Consider the following 25,962-nt stretch of genomic DNA (forward strand, 5'->3'; position numbering starts at 1 on the left):
ATTTGCTGTGGCGCTCTGACTTGTCAGGTGCTGATAATTTCTCTTGGTGCATCTTCCCTGATAGTTATCCTCTTCATTATGCAGCATTTTGCATTCCTTCCCAGAGCACAGTGACCCTTGAGCATTACTAGAGAAACTTGCAAAGAGCACAGGCAAACTGTTGGAATCTAAAGCATGACATTAACTTGTACTTTATTTTTTCAGTGAACCAGGAGAGTAAAACACCAGCATTTATTTAAAATGGGGTTAAGTTAACTTCTGCCTATGATAACATAGAGAACTGAGAAACAGGTATCTTTTAAAATCGGTATAATTTAGCTGCAAATCTGAGGTGTGGAGCAAAAGGGAGTAGAATTTCTCTCTCCTGTTCTCAAATACATTTTCATGCTGTATCACTCTGTTTGCTAGGAAAAATTTCACAGTAGTCTTTCTTTTTACCCTAAATATATTCTCTCCTTTCTTACTAAAGTATATTCAACCTTTGTTAATAATCCTATTTCAATTGTGCTAAACTAGAAGTGTGTATTGGATCATGTATCTTATGTCATCTGAACCTTTGTTTGGGAATTTTATTAAGAAATTAATTGCACTTGGCAAGGTCATGAACAATGCCTGGTGCATAATTTTCATTCTTTGGTTTTTACGTGGAAAAATAAGAACAGTCATATCAAGTGAATGATATGAAGATAATAGCACTGCATTGATTTTCATTTGAAAACTGTATCTACTTCTGTGAAGAATTTTGGAGGTTTCTTTTTTTCCGCACAGGTCTCATATCCTGCATTTTGGGTTGAACGAGGGAAGAATTTGCTTCTGAAGGAAAGAGACAAACTTTTCCTTCATACCTCTGTTGGGTTTTTTGTGACCTTAGGAGCAGGAATTGACCTTAAGAGCAGGAGTTTATTCCTTCAATTCTGTAAACTGTATTGCAAGAAGAAAGCTGATGTATTTAAGTATGTGGTTGACTGTCATTGCCATCCATAGGAGTTCTGGCAGCTAATAAATGACTTGTCTTTTAGAGAATGGCATAGACTGGTTAAATATTGAGACTCGTGAAGAGCAATTTGCTTTCTCTCTTGCAAGTGTAAGGTTATTTCAGATTGGACACATAAAATCAGAGGCAAAAAGCTTAATTAGGAAATAGCTTGTTCTGAGATGTGGAAGGAACAAGAGGTGCAAGAGAGGTTTCTTCCTTTCCTTCTTGCAGTACCCACACCTACTTCTCAAGTGCTGGCGGTGGTGCTGCTGAAGGTCTGCTGAGTAGCACTTTTGGTCCTCTGCATAGCAGTCAGCATCAGTAGCCAGACAGGCAGCAGAGCGCGAAACACTGGACAGCCCACTTCCATCACCATCTGCCTGAGCAGTGGGGCCTGCCGTTTCTAATAGGCACACATGGGTGTGCATGCCCATGTGTGGAAGATGGACACTCTGCTCTGTGCCTTTGAGCTTCTGCTTGACCTTTTCATGTGCTGGTAGCTCTGTCCTTCACTTCAGGTGAGGCAATGCGTGTGCTACTCCAGCCCTCTGCTTTAAACTGGGCACCAACAGACTGCCAGATTTGAGCTGAATGGATGTTTTCTACTGGGTACAGCAGCTCAGCCAGAGCCCCTGCCTCACGCGGAGGTCAGACACAGTAGCTCAGCTGTTTTCTGAGAGAGCCTGGCTCCTGTGGACAAGGACAGTGTGGAGCAGGCTGCCTCTCGCTGTGACTGCTGGAGAGAGCCAGGAGCCAAGAGCCCTTGTTCCACACAGGGACCAGGGGACAACCTGGCCTCCTGCGGGACTGTACAGGAATGGGGAGCCAGTCCCTCAGCATGCTGCTGTGGCCCCCCTCCTCTCCAGGGGGACACCCACATGGCCCGCGGAGGGAATGCCCTCCCATAAGTTATACCTCTTTACCTAAGTGTTAGCTCTTGTACTCTGATACACTGTAGAGATGACAGTGGAAGAACACATTTTCTCAGCAAGTTTCAATTGCTCTCAAGCAGTTTGCTTGACATTAGAGAAAATTAGAGTCTTGGGATTTCAAGGTTTAATCTGTGTTCAAAAAAATAAACTGCTGCAGCAGATATAAACTTCTTCCCTCTCCCTCTGCTCCTTTCTGCTGTTTTCCTCCCTGTCTCCGTCTCTTGGTTTTATTCTGCTCTGCTCATTTTGTGGCTTCCCACAAGCTGTTATCCATCCAAAATGGGGCTCCAGTGAACTCAGTGGGAGTTTCTGGATACCGGTCCTTAAATAAAAAGCTATGCACTAAAATAAGCAAAGTTGTTTAGTCTTAGCCATGACAATTCTAGCCCCCATATTGTCTCCCTTTTAATAATGGGGAATTGCTAAGGATCAAGGTTTTAAACCTGAGGTTTATTGAAATACTGGGAAGGCTGGCAGAAAGGAAAAGATTATTTATCACACAAACATCCAGGGAAATAAAATGTAAAAGAGTCACAGAAAAATAGATCTTAACATTTCAGGGGTGGCGATGGAAAGCTTCTGAAGGCTTTCTCTCTGTTTTAACTGATTTGAGAATCAGCACAAGGACGATGAAAACAGACTTCTTGGTAATGGAAGAAGGAATACTTGAATGGTTGACCTAAAAACTGAACATAAGTCTGTAGATAAAAGGACTGCTTCAACTTTGTGGATTTTAGCTTTTTCTGGGGAAGGAATAATAGTCTGAATTTAAAGAAAATAGACTTAGATATCCTGTTTTGAAAAATCTTTGGAAATTTAATGAAGCACACTAAAATAAATGAATGATATTATGGATCAAACATTTGTTTTCAGCCATTGTTTCAGAAGTTTGAAAATCTGGAAACAGTACTTGGTTCAAACATGTTTTTAATGTTGGCAAGATGAAAGATGATGAGCTTCGAAAACCATTTTATTCTGACTACCAACTTGTGTTTTGCCATTTGATTTTGATATCTTCACAAATAGAAGTAAAGACTGATTATGTATTCTAAAAGTTTGCTTTGAAACTTTGTTTTGAAGCTTTGGATTATCAATGGAAAAAAAATAGACTTGAGGAGAGATACTCAGACAAGGCAGAGTAATCCAGTTTACCTGATTCTATTTTTAAGTCTGGTGCCTCGATGAATGCTTTAGAACAAAGTTTTAAGGAATGGAAAGTCTTTCTTCCTTTGACATCCCTTGTTATGGGCACTGTCTGGTTTTTTTCTGAGCCTATATGCTCTCCTGTACAAATAGTCTGCACAGCACTGCTTTGGTAGTACTGCTCTGATTAAGTACAACAAATTTCAGACTATGGACAAGCGTAATTTTAAATTCTTAAAAGAAACTAACTGGAATATCCAGGCAAACAAGGAGTAACCATCTTGGAAAGGAAATTGTATGATGAAGGTGTTAGTTCATTACATTTCCAGAAATTTAGGCAAGGGAGTAATTCTTACTTGCCCTAAATCTTGGATCTGCTCAGGCAGGTAAATGAATGTAAAGAGCATTTCAGGAGCTCCCTACACTGCTGAGAAGTACAAAGGTTCCAGAGTCCTTATAACTGAGAAGCTTGGCCGAGAAAGTATAGAGTAAGAGCATGTACCAGTAGATTCAGAGTAAAAGCCAAAAAAGTAGTTGTTATTTCCTTAATCTCATGTTCTCAGAGAAGACACATTCTGCTTTAGCACATACAGAACTTTGTTTCTTGATTTTGCAAGATGATCAGTGACTGTACATCTTTCTTATAAACCTTAGGAATGCATTTCAAAAAATCTAGCCCACTAAAAAGATTCTGAGCTGTGTGGGGACACTAAAATTTTATTACCTGAAACTAAAAATGTAGAAACTCTTTCTGCTCACTTTGAATATACAAATAATCAACTTTCAAATTTCATAGGTCTCCTTTTTTTCCCCTTAATATATTTCAAGACTTACATTATCCATAACGATTCAGCAATCAAAACCAATTACAAATGAAACATTCTACTGTTACTGCCCACAGACACTTTTATTACAGGCATAAAACAATACTAGATAATCGAGTTCTCATTTATTAACATTAGGCTGCTTTTATATAAATCCTTGCGCTTTCTAATGCGTTTAAACTGGCAATTTGATCTGAAAGCATTATTTATCTTTTTGGATCCTCGTGGGAGTGGATGGCACAAAGGAATATTTGCAGGCAGTAGGTTTGATTGTGCTGATTATTAAAGAATAATAATATAATAACAGATAGGCTTGATGACAAAATTGAAGTTAAATTGAAGTTAAAAACACAACTAGAAATCTAGAAGAAGGTGAACTGGGTTTGGTCACGCAGTGTGCCATTGTGTACTGCACTTCAACAGTTTGCTAAATAGCCATCTCTATGCCAAGAAGCATCCATCCTCATGAAACGGGACTTTGCAGTGACAGCCTCTCCAGTGCTTATTTTTTCTCCATGAAAGCACATCTCTTTCCAGTACCACTTTAGATTTGCAGATGGTAGATGAATGGCTGAAACATGCTGAGCAAATTCAGAAACTCCACCATAAGCACCGGTGCCTAACCTCTCCCATGGACTTCTGCAGCAGGGTCAGGGTTGCCCCTCCATGCTCCCAGAGCTGTCCCTGAACGCACCCTTGGGCCACCTCCCTCCTCCGGTTGAGGAGAGGACCAGGCCACACGCTGCTGCCTGTGGCCACAGCGCACAGCCCAAGAGGGAGCCATGGGCTACACCAGCAGATCTTGTGGCAGGGAAGATCAGGAAATAAAAACTGCAGGAAACACTGGACTTTCTCCTTGGTATAAAATTGGTTTCTGGGAATTGGAAGTCCTTCACTCTTTGCAAAATTAGGCTATTACCATTCTAAATCTCTCTGATACATTGAGCTAACCAGAGATGGAGTCAAGCCTCGGCACTCCTAACAACGTATTCCTTCTGTGCCAGAGCTCTGAGGTGGCCCCAAGTGGAAATACTGATTTTTCAAACAAATTCCTATGTCAAACTGCATGCTGCATTCCTTGCTGCACACTGCAGTCTCACACTAAGAGAAGTAGCTATGGGTGGGCTTCTTCCTTGCTCCTGATTTCTATGGTTTTGTTGAAAAAAAGAACAACAGTAGCAAAACTGTGGCTTTCAAAATAGATCCTCTGAAAAAGGCGGGTCATTCCCATCGCACAATGATGTGTCCATAAGCCTACAAGAGAGGGGAAAGGGAAACAGAGGGGAAGGGACAGAGCAGAGAAGAGTGAGTGCATTAGCAGTTATCCTCAGTCTAGGGAATATTACCAGCAGCTTACAGTGTCTGTAGCATTTATCCCAGTCCTTCAAAATCAGTTTGGCACTTGGATTTCATCCTTATGTAGCAAAGAACATCTACTGCACATTACAAAGTTTCCAGTCAGAGCCGCTGAACACAAAACATTTTTCATAAATATTTCTTCTCTGAAGAGTTGCTTAATGCAATTCTCTTCAGAGTAACTGTGTTGGTTTCATATTTCTGTTGGCATTGCTAAAATCAGAATGAATCTTCCAAGGGAATCTAGTGCCCACGTTAGACGGTGCATTGAGAAAACATACTAGGGAAGATATAGAACAAGTCTTATTACTATCCAAGCTTTAGCAGTTGTTTGTTCAGTACCCATAGGCCATAAACAGCATTCTAGGGAAAAGTAAGAATAGGGTAAGCGTATGTGTTGTTTCACCCAAATTCTCTCCCGATCTACACCTGCTTTAAGGTCAAGCAAGGGGTTTCCTGAACCTCTTTGTGGTTTGTTAAAGTAATCTTCAACAGATTTCTTTTCAACATACTTTTCTGACCTCCCCCTGAACCCATATAAACATTTTGCATCCATATCACGTTTTCCAAGGAATTTATGTCACACAACTATCTGTTGCCTGAGGAAACATCTCCTGGGTTTTCTGAACCTGATACCTGCTAGCATCATTTAATGATCTATCATAAACCTCCTCAGTCATCTGTTTCCAGGTTGAAAAGTCCTGGCCTGCTCAGTCATTCCATACTATTCCTTGTTGCCTTCTTTGTTTTTTACTACTTTAGTAAGTATACCCTTTTATAGGTGAGGGTGTCAAACATTCTGTACTCAAGTTGTAGGTGTACAAGACTTGTACAGTGACAATGTAATGATGTTTTCCCTTTTTTCCTCTTTTCTCTTTCTAAGATTTGATTTCATGTTGTGATTGCCTATAACTGTCTGCCCATCATAGCCCAAAGACCTCACTCCTCAGTGGGGCCCATCATCTCTGAGCACATCATTTTGCATGGTAGGCTGGGATTGCTTATCCTTATGCACATCACTTACATTTGTCTCTACTGTAAGATTACCAGGATGGAGAAGTAATCAGAACATTCCTCTTGCATTATTATGCAGCAGGCCTGACAGGCAATCCTGCACGTTATGTTCAAAAGTGTTTGGTTTTCATATCCATTCATCAGTGAATGTAAAGCAGACTGTAGGAAGCCATTCCTGATCAGTGCATTTTGGCAAACACCAGTAATGTCTTGTTAACAAGGAGAATGGATGTCACATTTTACAAAAACTTGATAAGACCCTTCTAAAGCTGCTTGTAATGTTGATCCTCAGAAAGTACAAATACTGCATATAAAAAGCTGAGTACTGTGAGGTGCTGAGTGCCTTTTGCAAGGTGCTTATGAATCCCAAGTCCTTTTGGGAATCAAGTATGCTCAGCACCGTTGTAAAGAAGTGCTGGGTACCTTTCAGGAACTGATTCCAAAATTTCAATGCAAAGCCTTTGCTTCCAGGTGTTATTTCTCCTACTGGAAAATGAAAAGTGCTATTAATAAAACCAAATCAACCCCCAAAATGACATGCTAAATCATCTCTGACAGTTGTTTAATTATTACTGAGCACCTGTTGGGTTTTTGATGGCACTGATGCAAATAAAAAGAGCTAGAGGAATAAAAAAGGCAATCTTCAGTGAAGACATAAGGCAAAACTAATGAAGGAATTCAGTTCCTTACCAGATCGCAGAAGAGTTTCCCTAAGTTTCCTATAGTAATGTAACAAAAATTTAACAGTGAAAGAAACTAAGAGTAATGATTTTGGTACCCATGCAAATTTTGAAGATGGTATTTGAAAAGGGAGAACATAAAACTGTGGCTTACCCCAAATCATAAGTTCAGACTCAAAATACCAAAAAAGCTCCAAATGATTTGGAGCTGTGTCATTCTCCGCCTATGGAGAAAGGATCATTAGACAAGATTTGAAAATCAGTGCAGATAGAAGAGCTGCTGCTGGTGGCAGGGAGCAGCAGTGCTGTAGTATCAGGACATCTTGCTTGGGGCCTCTCCTGGCCTTGCTGGTGCATGTGCTGTGCTGCAGCTGAAATCCTGCGTCTCATCTGAAGCCTGAAGAGAGTAGCTATTCAGCCTTGGCACCAGCCTCAATTAGAGAAAAGTAAAAAATACCCAGCCATCAGATTTTCATTAATAAAGTGCCCTTGCCTGTACTTATGGTAGTTTATACTGTTATGGCAGTTGCACTGTTCAGGGTTTCTGGCTTTGTCAGAAGAAAAGAGGGGATGGGGAGGAAAGCTGGAGAAGAGGTGTCATGCAGCACTCTACTAAGCATGACTTCATTTTGATTCTTTCATTCTCTTGTCAGGTGCTGGATTCGATGGAGTGGAAGAAATTAAACGTCATCCTTTCTTTGTTACTATAGACTGGAATGTAAGTGGAGCAGCATTTTTTTAAAATTTGTTATTTTTGTTAGCTACCTTTTTGACGACGAACTACCATGCTTAGAGAAAATAAGAAATGAACTCTAACATAGAGAACCCAGGAGCCAGAGCCTTTTAAGTAGATGCCTATATCACTTGCACACCTATTTGGCAGTATTAGGTATACAGCTGGACTCAATGACCTTAAAGGTCTTTCCAACCTAAATAATTCTGTGACTCTATATATACATTTGTTCACATACCCACAAATGAAAGAAATAGAAAGCTGCTTTCAACATTGCAAGTTTTTTTCTAACTGCTTGTCTTTATTTTGTCTGATGGTCTGGCTTATCACGGTACTACCTGAGGCTATTTGCAGTGTTCTGCAGAATAATTTCCACATTCAGCTCTAATAAACGTGATGCATTGATTGTGGGAGCTGGACTGGAGTGAAAATGAGCAGCTCTAAATGAAAGAATTCCTGTAATATTTCAATTTCAAAAGAAAACAGAGCCAAAGGACTGGCCTTGAATGAGATACTCCAGAGGAAAAGGGACTGGTGCTCTAAGTCCCTCCACCTTTCTGCTTTTATGTTCCATATTGAAATACTTGTCCCTGCTCACTGGGTTGGGCAAGCTGGACTAAATGCTAGATTTACCCTTTCCGATATCAGTGACCTCCAGGAATCCTTTTCTCTCTTGGGATTATTCAGAGCAACCTCAGATCTGCTCTTACACATCCGCCAACATTAGCTCCAAGGAGCTCTAAGACCTCCAGGTGCACTCTTTTTCCCAAAGAGTGTGATGCTACTGGGAATGTCTGGGTATCCGTAGAGCTGGTACAGCAGGCTGTATAGCAGGTTGTGATGCTTTACACTGGGGAAATCATAAATCTTCCAACTCCTTCTTGTCACTTTTGGCCTAAGTGACCATAGGACAGGATCTGGCCCTTCCACTGTATTGTCATGGGGGGCTACAGAAAAGCACAACGTAGATGGATTTTCAGAAGAGTAGTTCTACATCACTGAATATACAAGTCAACCAGCCAGAACAGGAACAGCAACTCCTCTTATAAGTGGTTGATATTTTATTGAGGTGAGTCATTAATTTAACATCAGCACTCAAAACTGGAACAACAAACATTTGATCAAATGTAACACGGTTAAAGTAAGACATGTCAGACATGATTAACAGAATGGTAAACAAGGATTTATTTTATTGCTATCAGCTACAGCTCATAAAGCTGGCAGTAGAGATTAGCTACGTATTGGATTTAGACTTGCAACAGGTCAAACCTTCTCACATTTTTAGTGTCATATTTGTTCAGATTGACTTATTGTTAAGACAAACCTGGTGACAAACGCTTTCCGTTCTTAATCTGGACATCTGCCACTGCATCAGAACTCCTGTTTTCCACATCCTCTAGGATTTTCTAGGTTAATTTTATCTGACCTCTGTTATGCTATTGTTATGTTTCTTTAATATCATGAATAATAATCTGAATTAGCTCATGAATGCTAGTGTAACAGGTCACACTGATGCAGTTCTCACTATAAATTCTGATTAAATGGCATGAATGTATGTGACAGACGCATTTTTAAACTGCTGCCCAGTTTTTACAGTAAAGCAAATTCCTCTGTGAAAGCACATTTTGTGGTGCCTAGGTGGCCTTTGAAAGGGCTACAAAATAATTTATTTTAGAAAAACTCATGAATCTGATTTGAATTGCATGTTGAAGAGTTGGCACAGCTCATAGCCTGTTACGAGATGATCAATGAAGGTGGAGTTTGAGATTTTCCTTTACGGTCCAGCTGACTTTCAGTCCCATTACATAGAGTCTAGGGTCTCTCCTTTTCTGCTTCTTTCTAATCATGAGGTTCTGTATCAAGACTTTACATCTATGAAAATATTAACTGAAAAGAAAAAAATGGAGAGATGAAGAGTTGGGGGGTTGTGGCTTAGTTTTTGGGCTTGTTTGGGTGGGTTTTTTCTGTATTCCTCTGATACCTCCAGTCCTCATCTTTGCAATCAAAATACAAGTCAAGTGCATATGTCTTAATGTAATAAGGATCACTGGGGCAGTGGCAGGTTTTCTCCTTCTGTGTTTGTGGCTCAGTAACTCATCACAGAGAAATGAAGCTCTGCATCTTGGAAAGGTTTTCAGCGAAGTCCGTTCTGGACTGTGAGACTCCTCAAGACCACCTTCTCTCATGATGATTGGTGATTGTTTCAAGCTTAGTTCTTTAGGGAACAATTTCATGGCTTTCCTAAGGAAAAGGTACAGTCCTCCATCATTTGAAAAGTTTAGGGAAGTATGTACCATGGAGAGGCTAGGTATGCTTGAACATGACTTGGAGCTAGACAGGAAGGTGGATTTAATTGCCCTTTGATGTCTTATCTAGCCCTTTAACTTTGCTGAAAACATAGATGTAAAGATCCGTTTTAATTCAACACAATTAGTGCTTATTGAACTCTTGGAGACAGATGGATCATTATAACAGATAAGCTATCATCTTTGTACTATATTTGCTCATTTAATCCTAATTTTACTGTCACTCACGGAGAACTTGGGAGGCTTATCTAGTCACAGCAGCAGTATCATATGCATTTCAGAGTGCTGTGAGCCAGCCTGGCCCTGAGCTGAACCCAGGATTTTGCCTTACAATGACCATCCAACTAACTGTTAACTTGTTCTCCATGGACAGAAACAGCAGGGTCAGAGAAAAGAAATGGATCGGGCACAGGTGTTTAGTGCTGATCTCTATACAGTTCAAGAAAAGAGTCCCTGATGCCCTCATTTTGTTCTCCCATCACGTACACAGATCCCTCACATCAATTTGCAGGCAGTCAGCAAACAGCGTTGTTGAGGCAATACATGAATGGTGATTTATTTTATACCTTGGTAATACAAAGACCTCAGAGAACAAGAGGCAAGGTCTTTTGGAGAGCTTCTGTACTACTTTGGCAGCTATGATAGACAGGACTGCTGCAACTGACAGCATAGAAACTTTCAGCAACTGCATTAAAATGATCCTCCACCAAGAGCCCCCTTATCACAAAACGTCAGAATGGGTTAGTGTCTTCTAGAAGCCCAGTGCAAAACAGGTATTTTTTTAAGCAAGATTTTTCCTACAAGAGTGGCATGATAACCAGGAACAAACCACCAAGTTGTTTCATCTGATTTTAAAAAGACTCAAAACAGAAATTAATTAGCTGCTTCCTTCCAAGTTGTGTATGAAGTCTAGATATCGCAGTGATGAAGTCATTAGAATTGCAGACGGAAATGTATAAATCAGACCTTCATTTCAGAGCGCTGTCAGAGCTGTTCCCTCAGTCTTTGGATTGGGGCTTGGTTATTGTCTCTATCACTGAAGTGTTCACCTGTTGAAGCAGTCATTTCCCACTTGTTTTCCATCTTTCACTGTCTTCAAACAGATGCAGCCAGGCATAGTGTCTGGTTTGGACGAAGGCAGCGAACACAGTGGAAACAATATAAGCAGTGTAAAAAAGCCCCCTGTTACGATGCTGCACATGCTCCTGCCCAACACAGCAGTTCTGATAGCGTGTGACCACCGCACACATAGGCAATGGATGCAATCCTGGAAAACATGAGTGTTGCCAGAGAATTACCATCCTCCCCCTATCCTTTCCCAGATGCCCTTCCCATGTTCCAGGGTGCCATTCTTCAGCACAAGTGCTGAATTTGTGTCACAGTGCCTACTAAATGCCTTAGAGCAGTAAGACATTTCCAAAAACTTTCGTGTATTTTTCACCTTGGGAAGTGGGAATTTAGGATTTTGTTACTGGGTGAAAACAACTATACAAACGAGACTCTTACAGAGATTAAGTTCATGACACAATTTAAGTTTGGGCATAAAAACTGTCAGATTGTCTACAGTTCACTTAGTGCTACTTATACACCAGAATTTAAACCTAAGGTGGCTGGTGCTCCAGCCACATAGAAGTTCCAAAAACATGAAAGGTTTTGGAAATGCCTTACTGCTCTAAGGCATTTACCAGGCACTGTGACACAAATCCAATAGATCCTTTGTTAAATGAACAGACTGTCTTTCATGATCAAGGTTGGGATTCATAGGAAGGAGATTAGATGTCCAGCTCCTTCTGAGTTTTACCTGCTTACTACCCTTGCATCCTCTTTTCTCCCTAAGACAAGCAGACCCAAAATGAGTTGACCTCAGTTCATGTCAGTCATTGACTCTGAGAAAGCAGAATCTGGTTCCTGATTTTTTTGTTACTGTTTCTTTTTTCCAGGTCATGCATAAAAAATTTCTGGGTTTTCATTGAAAATGAAAAATGAAATCCCTTTTTGCAGACTGCAGTCAGAGGAGTGGGCTATAAACAGTAGTTTTTGTTTAGATGACAGGCTAAATTGGAACTAGAGCAAATAACATGCTAGAAAATGAACCATCAAATACAGCTGAGGGAAGGAGTGGGAAGAAAGTGGGCTCAAGTTCTATTTCCTTCAATATTAATCAGAGATCAAACTAAATTGAAAATGTGAATTATTCAATTGCAGATTTTACCAACAGGAAAAATTTATCCCAAGGTCTGAATTCTGCAAGCTTTTCTATTATTTGCAGGCAATAACACTGAGTCATTAATCTAGGAGAGAACAAGCATTTTAGAAGGTAGTTCATCCTTTTGTCTGCTTATTGAATTTTCCATGACAGGTGTATGAATCAAAGAGTTTATTCTCACACTATGAGTGCATCACTGTGGAGGGTAGCATCTTTCTTTTTCTAGAAGGTGTCTAAGGAATAATTCAGGTCTTCATCAAAGAAACTGAGTTGAGGAAATTACTAAATAGTTTTCAATTAAATAATTTTCTTTTTCTTGATATTTGCCAGGCACACATACAGGGCATTTATATTTCTGGGATTTTTTAGGACTGCATTTTTTTTAATGATTATGAAAAAATAACTGCTTATAAATAACAAGAGGCAGACACATGTTGCAGTATTTTGTTACTGGTCTCCCTGGTGTATTACTTGAGTCCCAGCTGAGAAGGTGTTCAGATGTGGCTCATATTAGGGATCTGGTAACATACATTAAGAAAAGGTCTTTGGGCCCTGGGGGAAATCAGTTATTGGGGAAAAAAAAAAATAAATATGTGCCAAATCAGAAAAGAAGTTGATAGAAGCTCATGGTTTCTCAAACTGCTATAGAACTGTGTTCTAGTTAATCCATAGGCACTTATTAATCTAAAGGTACTGATTATCAAAGTCTCAGAAGGATGTGAGGGGTTGATAAGTAGACAGAAGGACGGATATGTATCCAGGTGTGAATATCTAAATCAGTACTTTAACACCTTGAAGTTCATCCCCCTCATTCTGTGGATTATGCACTTCGGACAGCCGCTGGATCTGACAGCTGTGTGTGATGCACAGTGATTCCTGATACCTGTCAGTTACATTTTTCTGTGATAGGTCAATGCTGTGGCCATTATAAAATATTGGGTGTGGGATGTGGGGTGGTTATTCTTTACTAGGAAAGAGAAAGACACATTCTCAAGAAAAACTGTTGAGGACTAAGGAATGCATTTCTCCTTTATAAATGTAGAAGGAGTGTGGAATTAAAAAAAAATAAATATCTTCAGCTGGTTATACTTCTGCAAATAACACACATATGGTGATATTAAGCACCCGGATTGAAATTTATATCCTTCAGTTAGCACGAACGTATCCAGTCTCTTTTGAATGTCTAATACGATGCTCCAAAATAATAATTTGGATATGAAAACTGGGATTTAAACTGGGACAGCTGGGACCCTATTCCTATTAAAATAAGTGGTGGAATGTCCAATGACTTCTGGATGCAGAGCCAGGGTTACCATGATTTGGGATGTAGATAACACTTTAAACTTTACCAGAACTTAAGGGACAGCCTGATAGATATAGTCAAAGACAAGATTTGAAACTTAACTTGCTATATCATTTGCCACTCTGGTTTGTTTCTGTTGGAAGAGATCAAGGTGATCCAGCAGCCTCAAATAATTTTGGGAGCACAGTAAGAGATAATGCTAATAAATTTCTAAAATTAGAAATATTCTTGGAAAATCCAGAAGGATCTCAAGTCCTCCAAGAGATTTTTATCGCTGTGTGTATAGAAAAGACTGGCTGTGATTCTTACCATTTCCTTACATCAGCTTGTGTCGTGCTGTGTTTTGTAGTTTACAGGATGTGGGTTTTTAAAGGAAGAAGCGTTCTGCTTGCAGCAATGCTTCGTGTTTAACTGTGTTGGGCTGCCCTGTGGTTTAGCGTGCCTCAGTGAATTGCCTTTGGTTGTAGTGGTTCATTCAGGGAACTGGAGCCAATGTGGGATGGGAAAGCCCATAGATGACACTACTCTTCTTGTGCTTGTTCCTCAAAGATTTCATTTAGTTCCCCGATTCAAGAACTTGGGGGGGAAAAAAGTTTTCGGCAGTTTACCTTTTGCTGTTCCTAGCTGTCTAGTTAGAAACACCAGAAATAATTTTTATCACAAGTGGAGAAGGAAATGGAAAAGGGAGTCATCTAGGCTGCGCTTGGAGGAGGTACCTTTCACTCACAAGCAGCTTCTTTGTTTCCACCCCCTCCCAGCAAGCAAATTTGTGATTACACATCTTAGGTGGTGTGTGACTCATGATGAATCTCAAATCCCTCCCTAGTAGTGGAGGATGTGGGTTAGGGATTCAAAATACAAATGCAGCTCCAACAGCATTTAAGAAACTACAGATGGGGGGAGGAATTAAGAGGCCAGAGAGAATATGGTTACAATAATCAAAAGAGAGTGCAGTTCCCAAATGATGTATGACTCCAAAACATTTTCCAGTTTTTGGACCTCACAGGATGAGGGGTGCATTTAATTCAAGGAGGAAGCATGTGCATGTGACCATATTACTTTCTGCAGTAGAAGGACTGTGGTTGTGAATTAAGACAAATAAAGAGGAGCTTAAAAAAATATAGCTTTCTCAAGGTGAAATCCTAGCAACAGAAAAACCTTCAGTAGGTGCTGAGATCTCTTTAAACTTCTGTGCAGAAAGAAAAAGATATATGTTAATTACTAGGTTGATACTTTTCAGTTGATGAGTGACACTTCCTGCTTACGATTGCAATTGGCTTTTAATTATTTGGAAGACTTTCCATTGTGGCTCATGCTCACAGCAATTATTCATCTCTTTTTCTCTCAGAAGATATGGAGCAGTTTTACGCAAGCAGGAACTTTTTATGGTGAAATGGCCATTAATTACTGCAGTCGCTTCCAGCCTCACCATTCCACTTTTCCAAGGAATCATAGATTCAGCCTCAAACATATGCTTTATGCGAATGATAATACTATGCTACAAAATGTCCTGCCTCAAGAACCTTTACTTATCTATGCAAAATCAAATTCAAATTATGTTGATATGTATATCTTTTAGGTTTGACCACATGCTTTATATTACAGAAGTTAATTCAACACAAAACCCACAGTTAAAAAGAATCTTCCTGCATGAAAAGAACTGGACAGGCATGTACTAATCTCCATAAAATGTTTTGAAAAGTCAGCTCATAATGAAGTTGTTTTAAGAGAAAATACATATTAAAAATAGACATAAAATTGAGCTCCCCAGCTCTTATCATGATTTGAAAGTTTAGATGAAACTATATTTGTGCTTGGACATGTTAATTACTGGCCGCTGTCTGTGGCAACTAATTCAGACCTTTGAAACCTGAGAGCAAAAGCATTGCTAGAAAGGGAATGCAGTCTAGGGACTGAAACATGGAGCAGGGATTCCAGCTGGAGCTCTGTTCACCATGCTGCCATCAGCATCATGATAATTTTTCGCCATTTTTCAAGCAGATATGATGCAATGATCACAGAAATCAATAGGTCTTTCCATTAACCCCTGTAGGCTCTGGATCGGATCCAGACGTGCTGCACCTCAGTGTGTCTGTCTCCCAGTGTGTGTGTGAGTGTGTGTGTGAATGCTAGCAAAGGAGCACAGCGTAGCAATTTCTTAAAGATTGCTAAGCATGAGTAAAGAGGCCACAAAGTCCCTTGCCATAAAAGCAGTGCATCAGCATGCATTTACAGTGTTACTTATGTGATCCCCTACATGCGCCCTCACTCGCCAGCACAAGCTCACACACTAGCAGTGTTTACCTGTTATATACCTTCCTCTCTTCCTTACGGTTTTCTTCGATTTTGCTGCTCTGCTCAAGCCACATTTAAGCCTTCAACAAGTTTCCCAATCCATCCACAGTGCTTTCTTCCTAACATCTTTTGATGGGAATTTCATCTAATCCTCAGCTGTGAGCCCCTTCCCTTTCACCAGATACGCCAAAAGAAAAGTCTCTTGTTTAGGTTGTAAACACCAGGCAGCCAGGCCTGTTGCTCAGTTCAGTCTGGCAGGGTGTCAAACATATTGCTAGTTCTTGAAAAATTATAAATGCTAAAACAGTCACCACTTCCTGGTGGTTCTTTGTCCTGATTGCCATCGCTGCGCTGCTGAAGTCACCCACACACAGTTGCACGTTCCAGTCCTGCCCTGAAGACCAGTGAATTTCCAGATGCCCCAGATGAAATATTGTGCCAGTCTATGGGCTAATTTTTTACCAGAAACATCTGTGTTTACATTGTGGATGCCAGTAACTAAAAAGTGCAGGAACCATCCAGAGCACAGATTTTAAGTCATCCCATCAATCAGGAGCCAGAGCTGTGGCTATGTCGTCCTTTTTTGTCAGTCCTGTAAGTATGGCACAGAGCTGAGAGGGGACATCCTAAACAAAATGGGGGAGCCTATCTGCAGATGCTGAAGGTGCACTGCTTGTCATTGATGGAGATCTGTTCTTCTCTTGTAGAAACTCTACAGGAAAGAAATCAAGCCGCCTTTCAAGCCCGCAGTGGGACGGCCAGAAGATACCTTTCATTTTGATCCAGAGTTCACATCTCGGACCCCTACAGGTTAGTAAGGTGGTACATGGGTAATGCATCTTTTCAGTGAGTAAATTCATTCTTCCCCTCCCCATTTCAATGGAGTCTAAAAGTCTGATCACCTGTGGGTTTAATTGGTTTTGCAATATCCAGCAGGAAGAAAAGGCTGTTTTGCATTTCCAAGGAAAGAAGCTCACAAGCATTTTACCGACTTCACATCAATTTGTCTTCATGAAGGACATTTTTACAGGAAAAATGACTATTGATTTGCTGTTATATTATTGTTGCTTACATTAGCTGAATTTAACTATTTTAAATTACCTTGGCTTCAAAGAACTTTGCATCTCTGCAAGTTAGTATATGATATATATTCCATAGATGTTTTCTTTAATTATGAAATCCTATAGACTATGGACTGTTGGAAGTTAGTTTGTGGTTAACAGTAATGAAGAATCATCAAGTTCTCAGATCAGCAGAGTTATGCCATCAGGAAGTTTGGGCCACAGTATTTAGAAAATCCTTCTATTCAGAATGTTGTTCCTATACTTTCTGGTTCCTAACAGGAATATCACACTTTGTGCACTATATATATGAAGGCGATTGTTGCACAAAACACCATCTTTCCACTCTTTTAGTTGAAAGCAACAATACCAGTAACTTCACCGTGGTAATCCCAGTTACAATGTCACCTCTTGCTAGACATGGATAAGCTACATTACATTTCTGCCTGAGATATTCCTGTGTAAAGTACCTACGTATACATTCTAAAATGTAAAAAATTAATTAGCTGTTGTTTGTAAAACACTTTGAAGATGGTAAGCACTGTAAATATCACGTACTATTGTTGCAATAACCAAGTATAAGGTCTCAAGCTTCAACCTTCAAATTGCCCCAGAACTGTTGCAGTGAGAGTAAAAAATCTGTGCTTTCATTACAAAACTGACTGCATTATAGCACATCAATCAGAGCTGAGATTTCCTGTAGTTTTCATTCAGGCTTATCACAACCTTCAGCCTTTTTCTTAAAACTAGCCCAAACTTCTATCCAAAGCCTGGCTCAAACTTCCTTTCATGGGGTATGAAATAGTGGTATCTACTCAAAATCTTTTCTCAGTATTGTTTTCTAGTTTTTTTGGCAAGGCTGTGGCAACTTTCACAAGCTATAAAAATATTACACTCTGGTTATTTAGGTCCTACTGAAACATCCACCTGTCTCCAGTATGTTTTGATATTTCTGTCCCACTGCATGAAAACAAATGGTCTTTGGATACCAGCTATTTCACACGTTTGATTTTAGCATTAATTCAGATTTCAGAGGAACTCATTTTCTGTTAATATTGGAGACTGCAATTTAGTCTGATCTTGAGAGAAGTGCGGGCTGGTACTGCCCTGGAAAGTCTCAGAGAAGCATTAAGAGTCTGGATTGCTTTGGAAGTTCACACTGATAGGTTGTCCTGGCATGCAAGCCCTTGTACTCCATGCATGTATTGATGCCCTGGGTTATATTTTACACTGTACATGTTACTACTGTTGCCTAATTCAATTTGATGTATACATGCAAGACACTGACTTCAAAAGTTTGTCTTGGGGTGGTGGCTGGGGTGGGAGACGGCCTGCCTCAATTCTGCTTTTTTTCCTGCTATTACGGCGAGTGCCTGAGAATCAAACCCCGTCTTTTCAAAATAGGTTTAGTTGGAAGCGTGAATACCTTTACACTTCCAGAGTGATAGAAAAGCCCTTGCAGACTGGCAGCATATTTTTCAGCCCCTGACTCTTGACTGGTTGGGTCAACCAGAAAAGGAAAGCATCACAAGAGTGTTTAATACTGGCTCATATTGCCTGTGGAATCAAACAAGAGCCTTTCTTTTTTTATTTTTTTATGTCATGACATAGGCCCCATACGAATTTACCCTGTTACTAAGAATGTGTATCCAGACAGAAAGCACTCTAATAATTCCTGTTTCATGATGATAATGCAGTTGTGTTTTAATGAATCTGTCAGAAAGATATTACCAAGGAGGTGGCCCAGATGTATACAGTCATTTTACACTGTCTTTATGAATGAGTTCTCCTGCCTGGAAAAAGGTTTATGTCAAAGTTTTGGATCCAGTGACTTGCCATATCAGAAAGTTTCTTTAGCTTGGAGGTTGAAACATATTTCTGTAGATTCCTAACCTCAGCTCTGAGTGAACCAAAGATGTGGTTTCTGACAGTGGCAGTTCACCTCTATGGGTATAGTTTCACATCACTTTTTCTCAGGGATTCATCTGAGTTGGAGTCACTTTTTCTGGCCGCTTGTTTCACAAGTCCTCCATTGTTACATCTCATTTGTGCTGACTTGCCTCCTGACAGGGAACAGGAGACTGAAACAATCCAGGTTATAAATGGTGATTTGAACAAGGATCAAACCAAGATCATTCTGGTGACACAACTTAGATTTAAGTCCACAAATATTTGTACTGTTGTAAGTGATGGGGCAGCACGCTGTAACTGGCGGGGATGTTTACACTGGCTTTACTACTGAGAAAAAATATGTAAAATTGCACCTGAAGTATCTAAATTTCCTCCTCTGCAAATAAGATAAAATGTTTGCAAACCCCAGTAAAGCATGCTGAAGTAGATTACTTAGGACTTATGAAGCCTTTGAAAATCCTGTAAAGTTAGATGCTCTAGTGGGACAAAACATTATGACTTTCACAGGGAGAAAGATAACCATTGTACAAGATTAGTGTTTGTAAGTGGATCTAATTCAGACATATGAAATGATTATGGATTTATCAAGACTAGGAAAATTATTTAGGTTTCATTGCTATCAGTTAATTAACATGATTTAAACATAATTTTGCACTTAGCACAGGTGGTTTAACATTTAATTCATATGATGGGCATATCAGTTTGTGGTGATGAATATTTAATACTGAACACCAAATTATCAGTAGTTCTTCTACAGTGTTTGATGAAGAGATTGGCAGTGAATTATGAAGGAACAGTTCTTTTTAAATAGACATGACCTAGCGCTTACATTTTAGAGCCAGATCACAGCTTTTCTGAAGTTCGGAAGTGTTCAGATTTGAATTATTGTCATTCCTTCTTTAAAGCAAACATTCTTTTCTCTTCATTAATCCCTCTTGGAAAATCACTGCTGTATATACGCCACTGCAAGAAGTACCCAGTGATGCAAGAAGTCTGGTGTGATTCATCCATGTATTTGCAAAGAGAGTGCCCATCAATACACTGAGATAAACAAATGGCTCGCATCATTTTACCAAAAGACAAGTTTCTCCATGTACTTCGCAGTGAGGTCTGACTTGCTGTGCTTATTTCTGACTCCTGTCAAAGCTGAGGCAGCTTTGTAATGAGACATAGAATTAGCTACAGTCTCAGTTTTGTTCATTTCTGAGCAGATAATTTGTTTTAACCATATTCTGGCTTCAGATGTTCTGTTCGTTTGACCAGTAGATTTATACAGGGAGTGTCCACACAAGGAAATACATTCTCATATATTTTCAGGACCTCAAGCAATACTCAGTCTTCCATGCCATTGCCCTACACACTAACGGATGGTGCTGATGATGTGGGCAGCCAAGCCAGGTCCAGTGGGGGGGATGTATTTACATCAGTGAAACTGAGTTTTTACACACCTCCTACAAGGAGATAGCTTTCTAAAGGAAGTTTAGCTCTGTAACTTTGCCGTGGTAAATGACACGTTGCACTGGAGGAAATGTGAAGGGGAAGGGAGAAAAAAAACAAACCTCAAAAAAAAAGAACAAATAAAAAGTGTACAGATTTTAGTACTTTAGATTTTATACTACCTACCCAGCTACCAAGGAATGGTTTGCAATCTGACTCTTTCTGGCTTTTGAAAATGCCTGGGACAAAACATACACTGGGGAGAAAGATCTCTTTAAAGCTTTTCAGAATTTTAAGTGAAACACAACTCTTCTCTTCTTGCTTTGTCATGCTGTTTCTCTCACTGAGTGGTGGTGCAGGTACTGGGAATTGCTCTCTAGTTATTTCATTCCAAAGGTAGAATAATTCAGGGCTTTTTGAACTCCAGCTATGCCTCCCCTGGATTTTTCATGTCAGAGGAAGGAATGAGGAGGAAATCTCCATGAAGGTTAGTTAAAACCATCCCAGTCATTTTGTTCACCTGAGGACAAGTCAACCAGTGTCTTCCCTGGAGTAAGTCCCAGCTCCTAAAGCTGCTCCAGAAGATCCCTGTGAAGCCACAAACCACCACTACTGGAGCACTGTGCTTTTACACTTGCTTCAGGTCCTGTCTTCTCTACATGCTCCTGACCCACACAACATACCACGTTTCTCAGAAAGCACTTTAGCCTTTGTAATTTCTGTAGTCAAATTGTGCTGCAAAAGACAGATGTAGCAGCTGCAGCTTTCTTCCACCCCCTGGTGAACCTCTGCTAAGCCAAACGGGTGGCCTGCGTTGAGTCATCCATCTTTCTCCTGCCCTCGTTATCCTGTGCTTTCTCTCTCTGTGTGGACTCCTCGCACAGGCAGTGCTTTGCCTAAGAATGAACATGTACTGTGAAAAAAACCTTTATATCCAAGGTAAGAGATCTTTGCAAACAATATCCCTGCACTGTTCAGATCCAGAGGAAAGGGATGGAGAAGGCACACCAAAGCCTTTATATGGAAGTTGAGTTATATTTACGTGTGTCTGCCAGTTTGGCAGGATCAGCTGTTGACTGACAGGGGTAACTGTCTGTTGCAGGTGCTGTACAGTGTTCTTTATGATCTTTATAAGGCCATTTTCTTTCTTCTTCTACAGATTCCCCAGGTGTTCCTCCAAGTGCCAATGCTCATAATCTTTTCAGAGGGTTCAGCTTCGTTGCCTCTAACTTGGTGCAGGAGCCTGCACAACAAGATGTGCACAAAATCACCGTTCACCCAATTGTGCAGGTACTGATGCTGATGTTACACTTCACATTTGGTGGGCAGATACATATGTGCATAGTATATTTAAACTGCCTCAGCATTCTCACTGATATTTCACAGCTACCCAGTGTAGGTAGAAGGCGTTTACATGCAGCATGTAGGAGATGGAAAAAGAGAATGTTTTCCCAGAGGCTTTTGTCTGTAAGTTCATGTTCTCCACAGGCTTTACAAAAGAAATAAGAATTGCACCTTATCACAACTGAAATGAAAAGTACTTCTGAATACCTGAAACACTATTCCAGTTTTGCATACAGGTCAGGTAATGAAGTGTTTTTTTCCATAAGCGCATGTCTTCTCAATGGTTTTGTCTTGGATTATGTGGTACAGTCTGTGTTGGCAAAGGAGCTTAATGCACTACTGCTGTAGGCTCCCACAGACCCCAAACCCGGGTTCCTGGGTGGAAGAGGCCAAGGTGTTCCTGTTGCCCTTGTACCCACAGCCTGGGAGCCTGGGTGTACTCACGTAACCCAGAGAAGCTTGACGGGGGAAGTACACTTGCCAGACATTTGGTTCTTTGCTGCCATTCCCCTGCAGCATGATCTCCAGTTATTGTAATTTAAACCAGAAATAAATTGCTACAAATGGCTCAATACACCAGGGGAACACTGAATCGAGAGAAAGAACTGGACTACTCAAAGATGCAGTAATTTTCCCACAAGGAAAAAATTCCTCTCCTGTCCACAGCCAGAAGTATACATGCCTCAAGGGGAGAGTTCCTGCCTGTGGTTTTCATAGGTACTCATAGTTTTCATCCTTATTTTAAGAATTCACAGTGGAATATGTCATATTCTTAAAGATTCTCTTATGCAACACTATGTGAAATGTTACCCAAGCAATTACATCCCAGAAATTTTATAAATATTCCTGTTGCTTGCTTTGTAAAAGTGTATTGAATGTTAACACATGAATGCCTTACAATCTAGAAGGTTCTGTGTGGACTTTTCTAGTGCAGTTACATTTTTAGACAGAAGATCCTAGAGGATTTTTAGAGCTGCTGGTCATTTCTTGAATCCTGGGATGGAATTTGCAGCAAGGCATCAGATTTGGGTTTCACCATCTAACCAGTCCACCTGCCCAGACATTTTCCAAAGGGCATGTGTACTAATGATGCCATAGTTCATTCTACAGCCTTCAATAAATAAAATTAGAAATTTTGAAGTATTTTGCTACTGTTTTCACTAGTAATATATTTTCTTAAATTAGATTGGCTTAAAATAGTAACCTCTCTCACACAGAAATCATAATTAAACATACCCTGGACAAGAACTCCAGTGGTCTAGAGGCACACCACATATGTGGGTATCTGTTTTGAAGACTGTGGAGCTATTAGTAGTTTCTAAGTTATCTAGTGACTCGGTATTAGAAATATATTGTCTGGGCTTGTGAGGGGATTTGGGCCTACAGTTGATTGTGAATTTCTAACAGGAGGTGATTGTCTGCATTCCATAAGTAGTTCAGAAAATCACTGCTTTTTTGCCATTGCTTCTACATAGACAACTCCATCTTACAGACTGGAAAAGGTAAAAAGAGAGGGGACATGCTTGTTTAAGTAAAAAGCTTCAGATTTTTGTAACTGGGCTTAGAAAAACTGCTAAGGACAAGAGTAGTCTGTGAAGGAGATGAGATCAAGCCCTTCCTTTATTAAGACGAGGCTAGTCCTTGCTTTTACATACCTACATCCTGATTGCCTTGTTTCCTTTGGTTTTCCCTATAGCAGTTACATGGGAACAACATCCACTTTACAGATGGATACGAGGTCAAGGAGGACATAGGAATTGGCTCCTATTCAGTGTGCAAGAGATGTGTTCATAAAGCTACAGAAACAGAGTTTGCAGTGAAGGTAAGAAAGTCTTGTGGTAAATTCCAGAAATGTGGTTGAGACTGCTCTGCCAGCCTGGGCAGCACTACGGTCAGTGGATATTTTGCGGGCTGATTTCATGGTGGGTGTTGCTTGGGGTTTTTTCTCTTTTGGAAGATGACAAGTTTAATAAGCCTTATATTATTTCTCACACTTTAATCTCATCAAGTAAAATTCCTGGATGGAAAAAAACTTTACAGTCTCACATGGAAATCTTGTTAATCTCATGTTCCTTGCAAACGATGGGATTTTTAACAGATCCTACACTGAATCATCATAAATAAACAAAATAACATATAAAATTATTGCAACATTGAAATAGCTTTTTATTCTTTTTCAGGTTACTTAGTTCTGATATTTTTTGTTGTAATTAGACAGATTTGTCAGTGAAAACCATGATCACCTTCAAAACCACTTTGCTACACAAAGGAGCAAAAGGCAATCTTCAGCAGAGAGTTAAAATATTCATTTGGTGGAATTTAGCTGGATATTAAAGACAAGTCAGTGAGCTACAGACTTGGTCAAGCAACAAAATATGTAACAGAGCTACCACAGCAGCAGAGGCCAGGAGGCTGCTAGGATATAGGTGTGACGGAACTTTTTCTAATAGGGAAGAACTTTGGTAGGACTGCTTCGGAAGGTCATGCTCAGAGGACTAAGTCACGGTCTCTGTTAAATGCTATTGAATAAACAGTATGCAACTATTACCGTGTATGTGGCAAATGGTTGTGAGGTTACAGCTCGCAGGGAGAGTTCCAAACATCCAATTTTCTTTATGAAAAAGATGTAGCAACTAAAACATTCATAAGTTAGAGAAGCATTTCATGTTTTTGTTCTTACACCAAAAAAAGAGACAAGCTTGAATTAAATGAGGAATTAGTATAATGAATTTGAAAAGACATGAACAGTTAGGTCAGATCCTTTCATTCTGTATGATCTCATGGGAATAGATTCCTTAAGTGAGCATAAGACAGAAAGTAGCTCCTTGAAATTAGTACACAGAGAAATTTATTACCATACTTGCAGTAAATGAGGGATTCCAACCAACTGGCACTCTACTTTTTATATTTTAAAAGTTTAGAAAGGATATGTAAACATAGCTTATAAATGAGATTGTGTCTTGGCTATCAAATGAGATGATGGGAACTTAATGAAGATCTAAACTGCAGACCATAACATAAATGAGATACAGGTAGTCAGAAGAATAATACTAAACCTTTTATTCAGTCTTATTTTCCACTACAAGACATGATAATGCAGTATCCATGAAAGTCCATGAAAGTTTTAGAGCCTCTACGTGGTGGCCACAGAAACCTGGAAACCATTAATAACTGACAATCTCTTGATGTCGCTGCTCAAATAACAGTTGACTTTTCCAGGCTACAGCATACTGAGGAGCCTGGGCCTACCAGCAGGTCTGTGGCTTGCTCACGAACAAACTAGAATTTTCATTTCTAATGAATGGGAAAATTAGAGTTTTCCAGTGGCCAGGACATTTGTCAAGAGATGGCATTATGTTATAGTAAGTATGGCTTCTCTGTGTCATGATGGAATAACACACTTTGCTCATAAGAAGGACGTATCGATATGTTTATTGACATAGAACAGCGATTTAACAAGTCTTCATAGTAAATGCAACAGTAGTTTAACAAGATTCAATGGCAAGTTACACTTAATTATTTACTGCATAGAGGACAAGGTCAGACAAAACAGTCTTGGAGACCCTCCCATTGAGTCATGAGTTTCAGAAAGGACCCCTTTGCATTCTAAACGTCTTCTCAGAGAGGAGTCTAGATACAGATGGATTCAGATTTAGTCCCAGATTTTGTCAATGGTTTGTGTCTAAAGGATTACAGAATCACAGAATGGCCAGGGTTGGAAGGGACCTCTGGAGATCATCCAGTCCAACCCCCTGCTAAAGCAGGTTCTCCTAGAGCAGGTTGCACAGAGTTGTGTCCAGGTGGGTTTTGAATGTCTCCAGAGAAGGAGACTCCACAGCCTCTCTGGGCAGCCTGTTCCAGTGCTCTGTCACTCTCAAGGTAAAGAAGTTCTTCCTCAGACTCAGATGGAACTTCTTGTGTTTCAGTTTGTGCCCGTTGCCCCTTGTCCTGTCGCTGGGCACCACCGAAATGAGCCTGGCCCCATCCTCTTGACACTCACCCTTAAGACATTTATAGACATTGGTAAGATCCCTTTTCACTCTTCTCTTGTCCAGGCTGAACAGGCCCAACTCTCTCAGCTTTTCTTCATAAGGGAGATGCTCCAGTCCCCTGATCATCTTCACAGCCCTCCACTGGACCCTCACAGTAGTTCCCTGTCTCTCTTGAACTGGGCAGCCCAGAACTGGACCCAGCACTCCAGATGGGGCCTCACCAGGGCAGAGTAGAGGGGGACGATCACCTCCCTCGACCTGCTGGCCATGCTCCTCCTGATGCACCCCAGGATCCCATTGGCCTTCTTGGCCCCCAGGGCACACTGCTGGCTCATGGGCAATTTCCTGCCCACCAGCACTCCCAGGTCATTCTCAGCAGAGCTGCCTTCCAGCAAGTCATCCCCCAGCCTGTACTGGTGCGTGGGCTTGTTCCTCCCCAGCTGCAGGAC

General features: G+C 40.4%; 1 protein-coding gene across 3 annotated transcripts in view; it reads left to right on the top strand.

Annotated features, from left to right (window-relative positions):
* RPS6KA2 (ribosomal protein S6 kinase A2) overlaps positions 1-25,962 on the top strand; it is a 321,408-nt gene that overhangs the window by 261,651 nt on the left and 33,795 nt on the right. For all 3 annotated transcript variants that reach the window (XM_055714505.1, XM_027810973.2, XM_005443111.3), the window contains 4 exons: positions 7,579-7,643; positions 16,476-16,578; positions 21,337-21,467; positions 23,218-23,343. In XM_055714505.1, coding sequence (XP_055570480.1) covers positions 7,579-7,643; positions 16,476-16,578; positions 21,337-21,467; positions 23,218-23,343 — 425 coding nt within the window. The remainder of the gene's footprint in view (positions 1-7,578; positions 7,644-16,475; positions 16,579-21,336; positions 21,468-23,217; positions 23,344-25,962) is intronic.

The sequence above is a fragment of the Falco cherrug genome, chromosome 6, assembly GCF_023634085.1.
Source record: "Falco cherrug isolate bFalChe1 chromosome 6, bFalChe1.pri, whole genome shotgun sequence".
NCBI classification, from domain to species: domain Eukaryota; kingdom Metazoa; phylum Chordata; class Aves; order Falconiformes; family Falconidae; genus Falco; species Falco cherrug.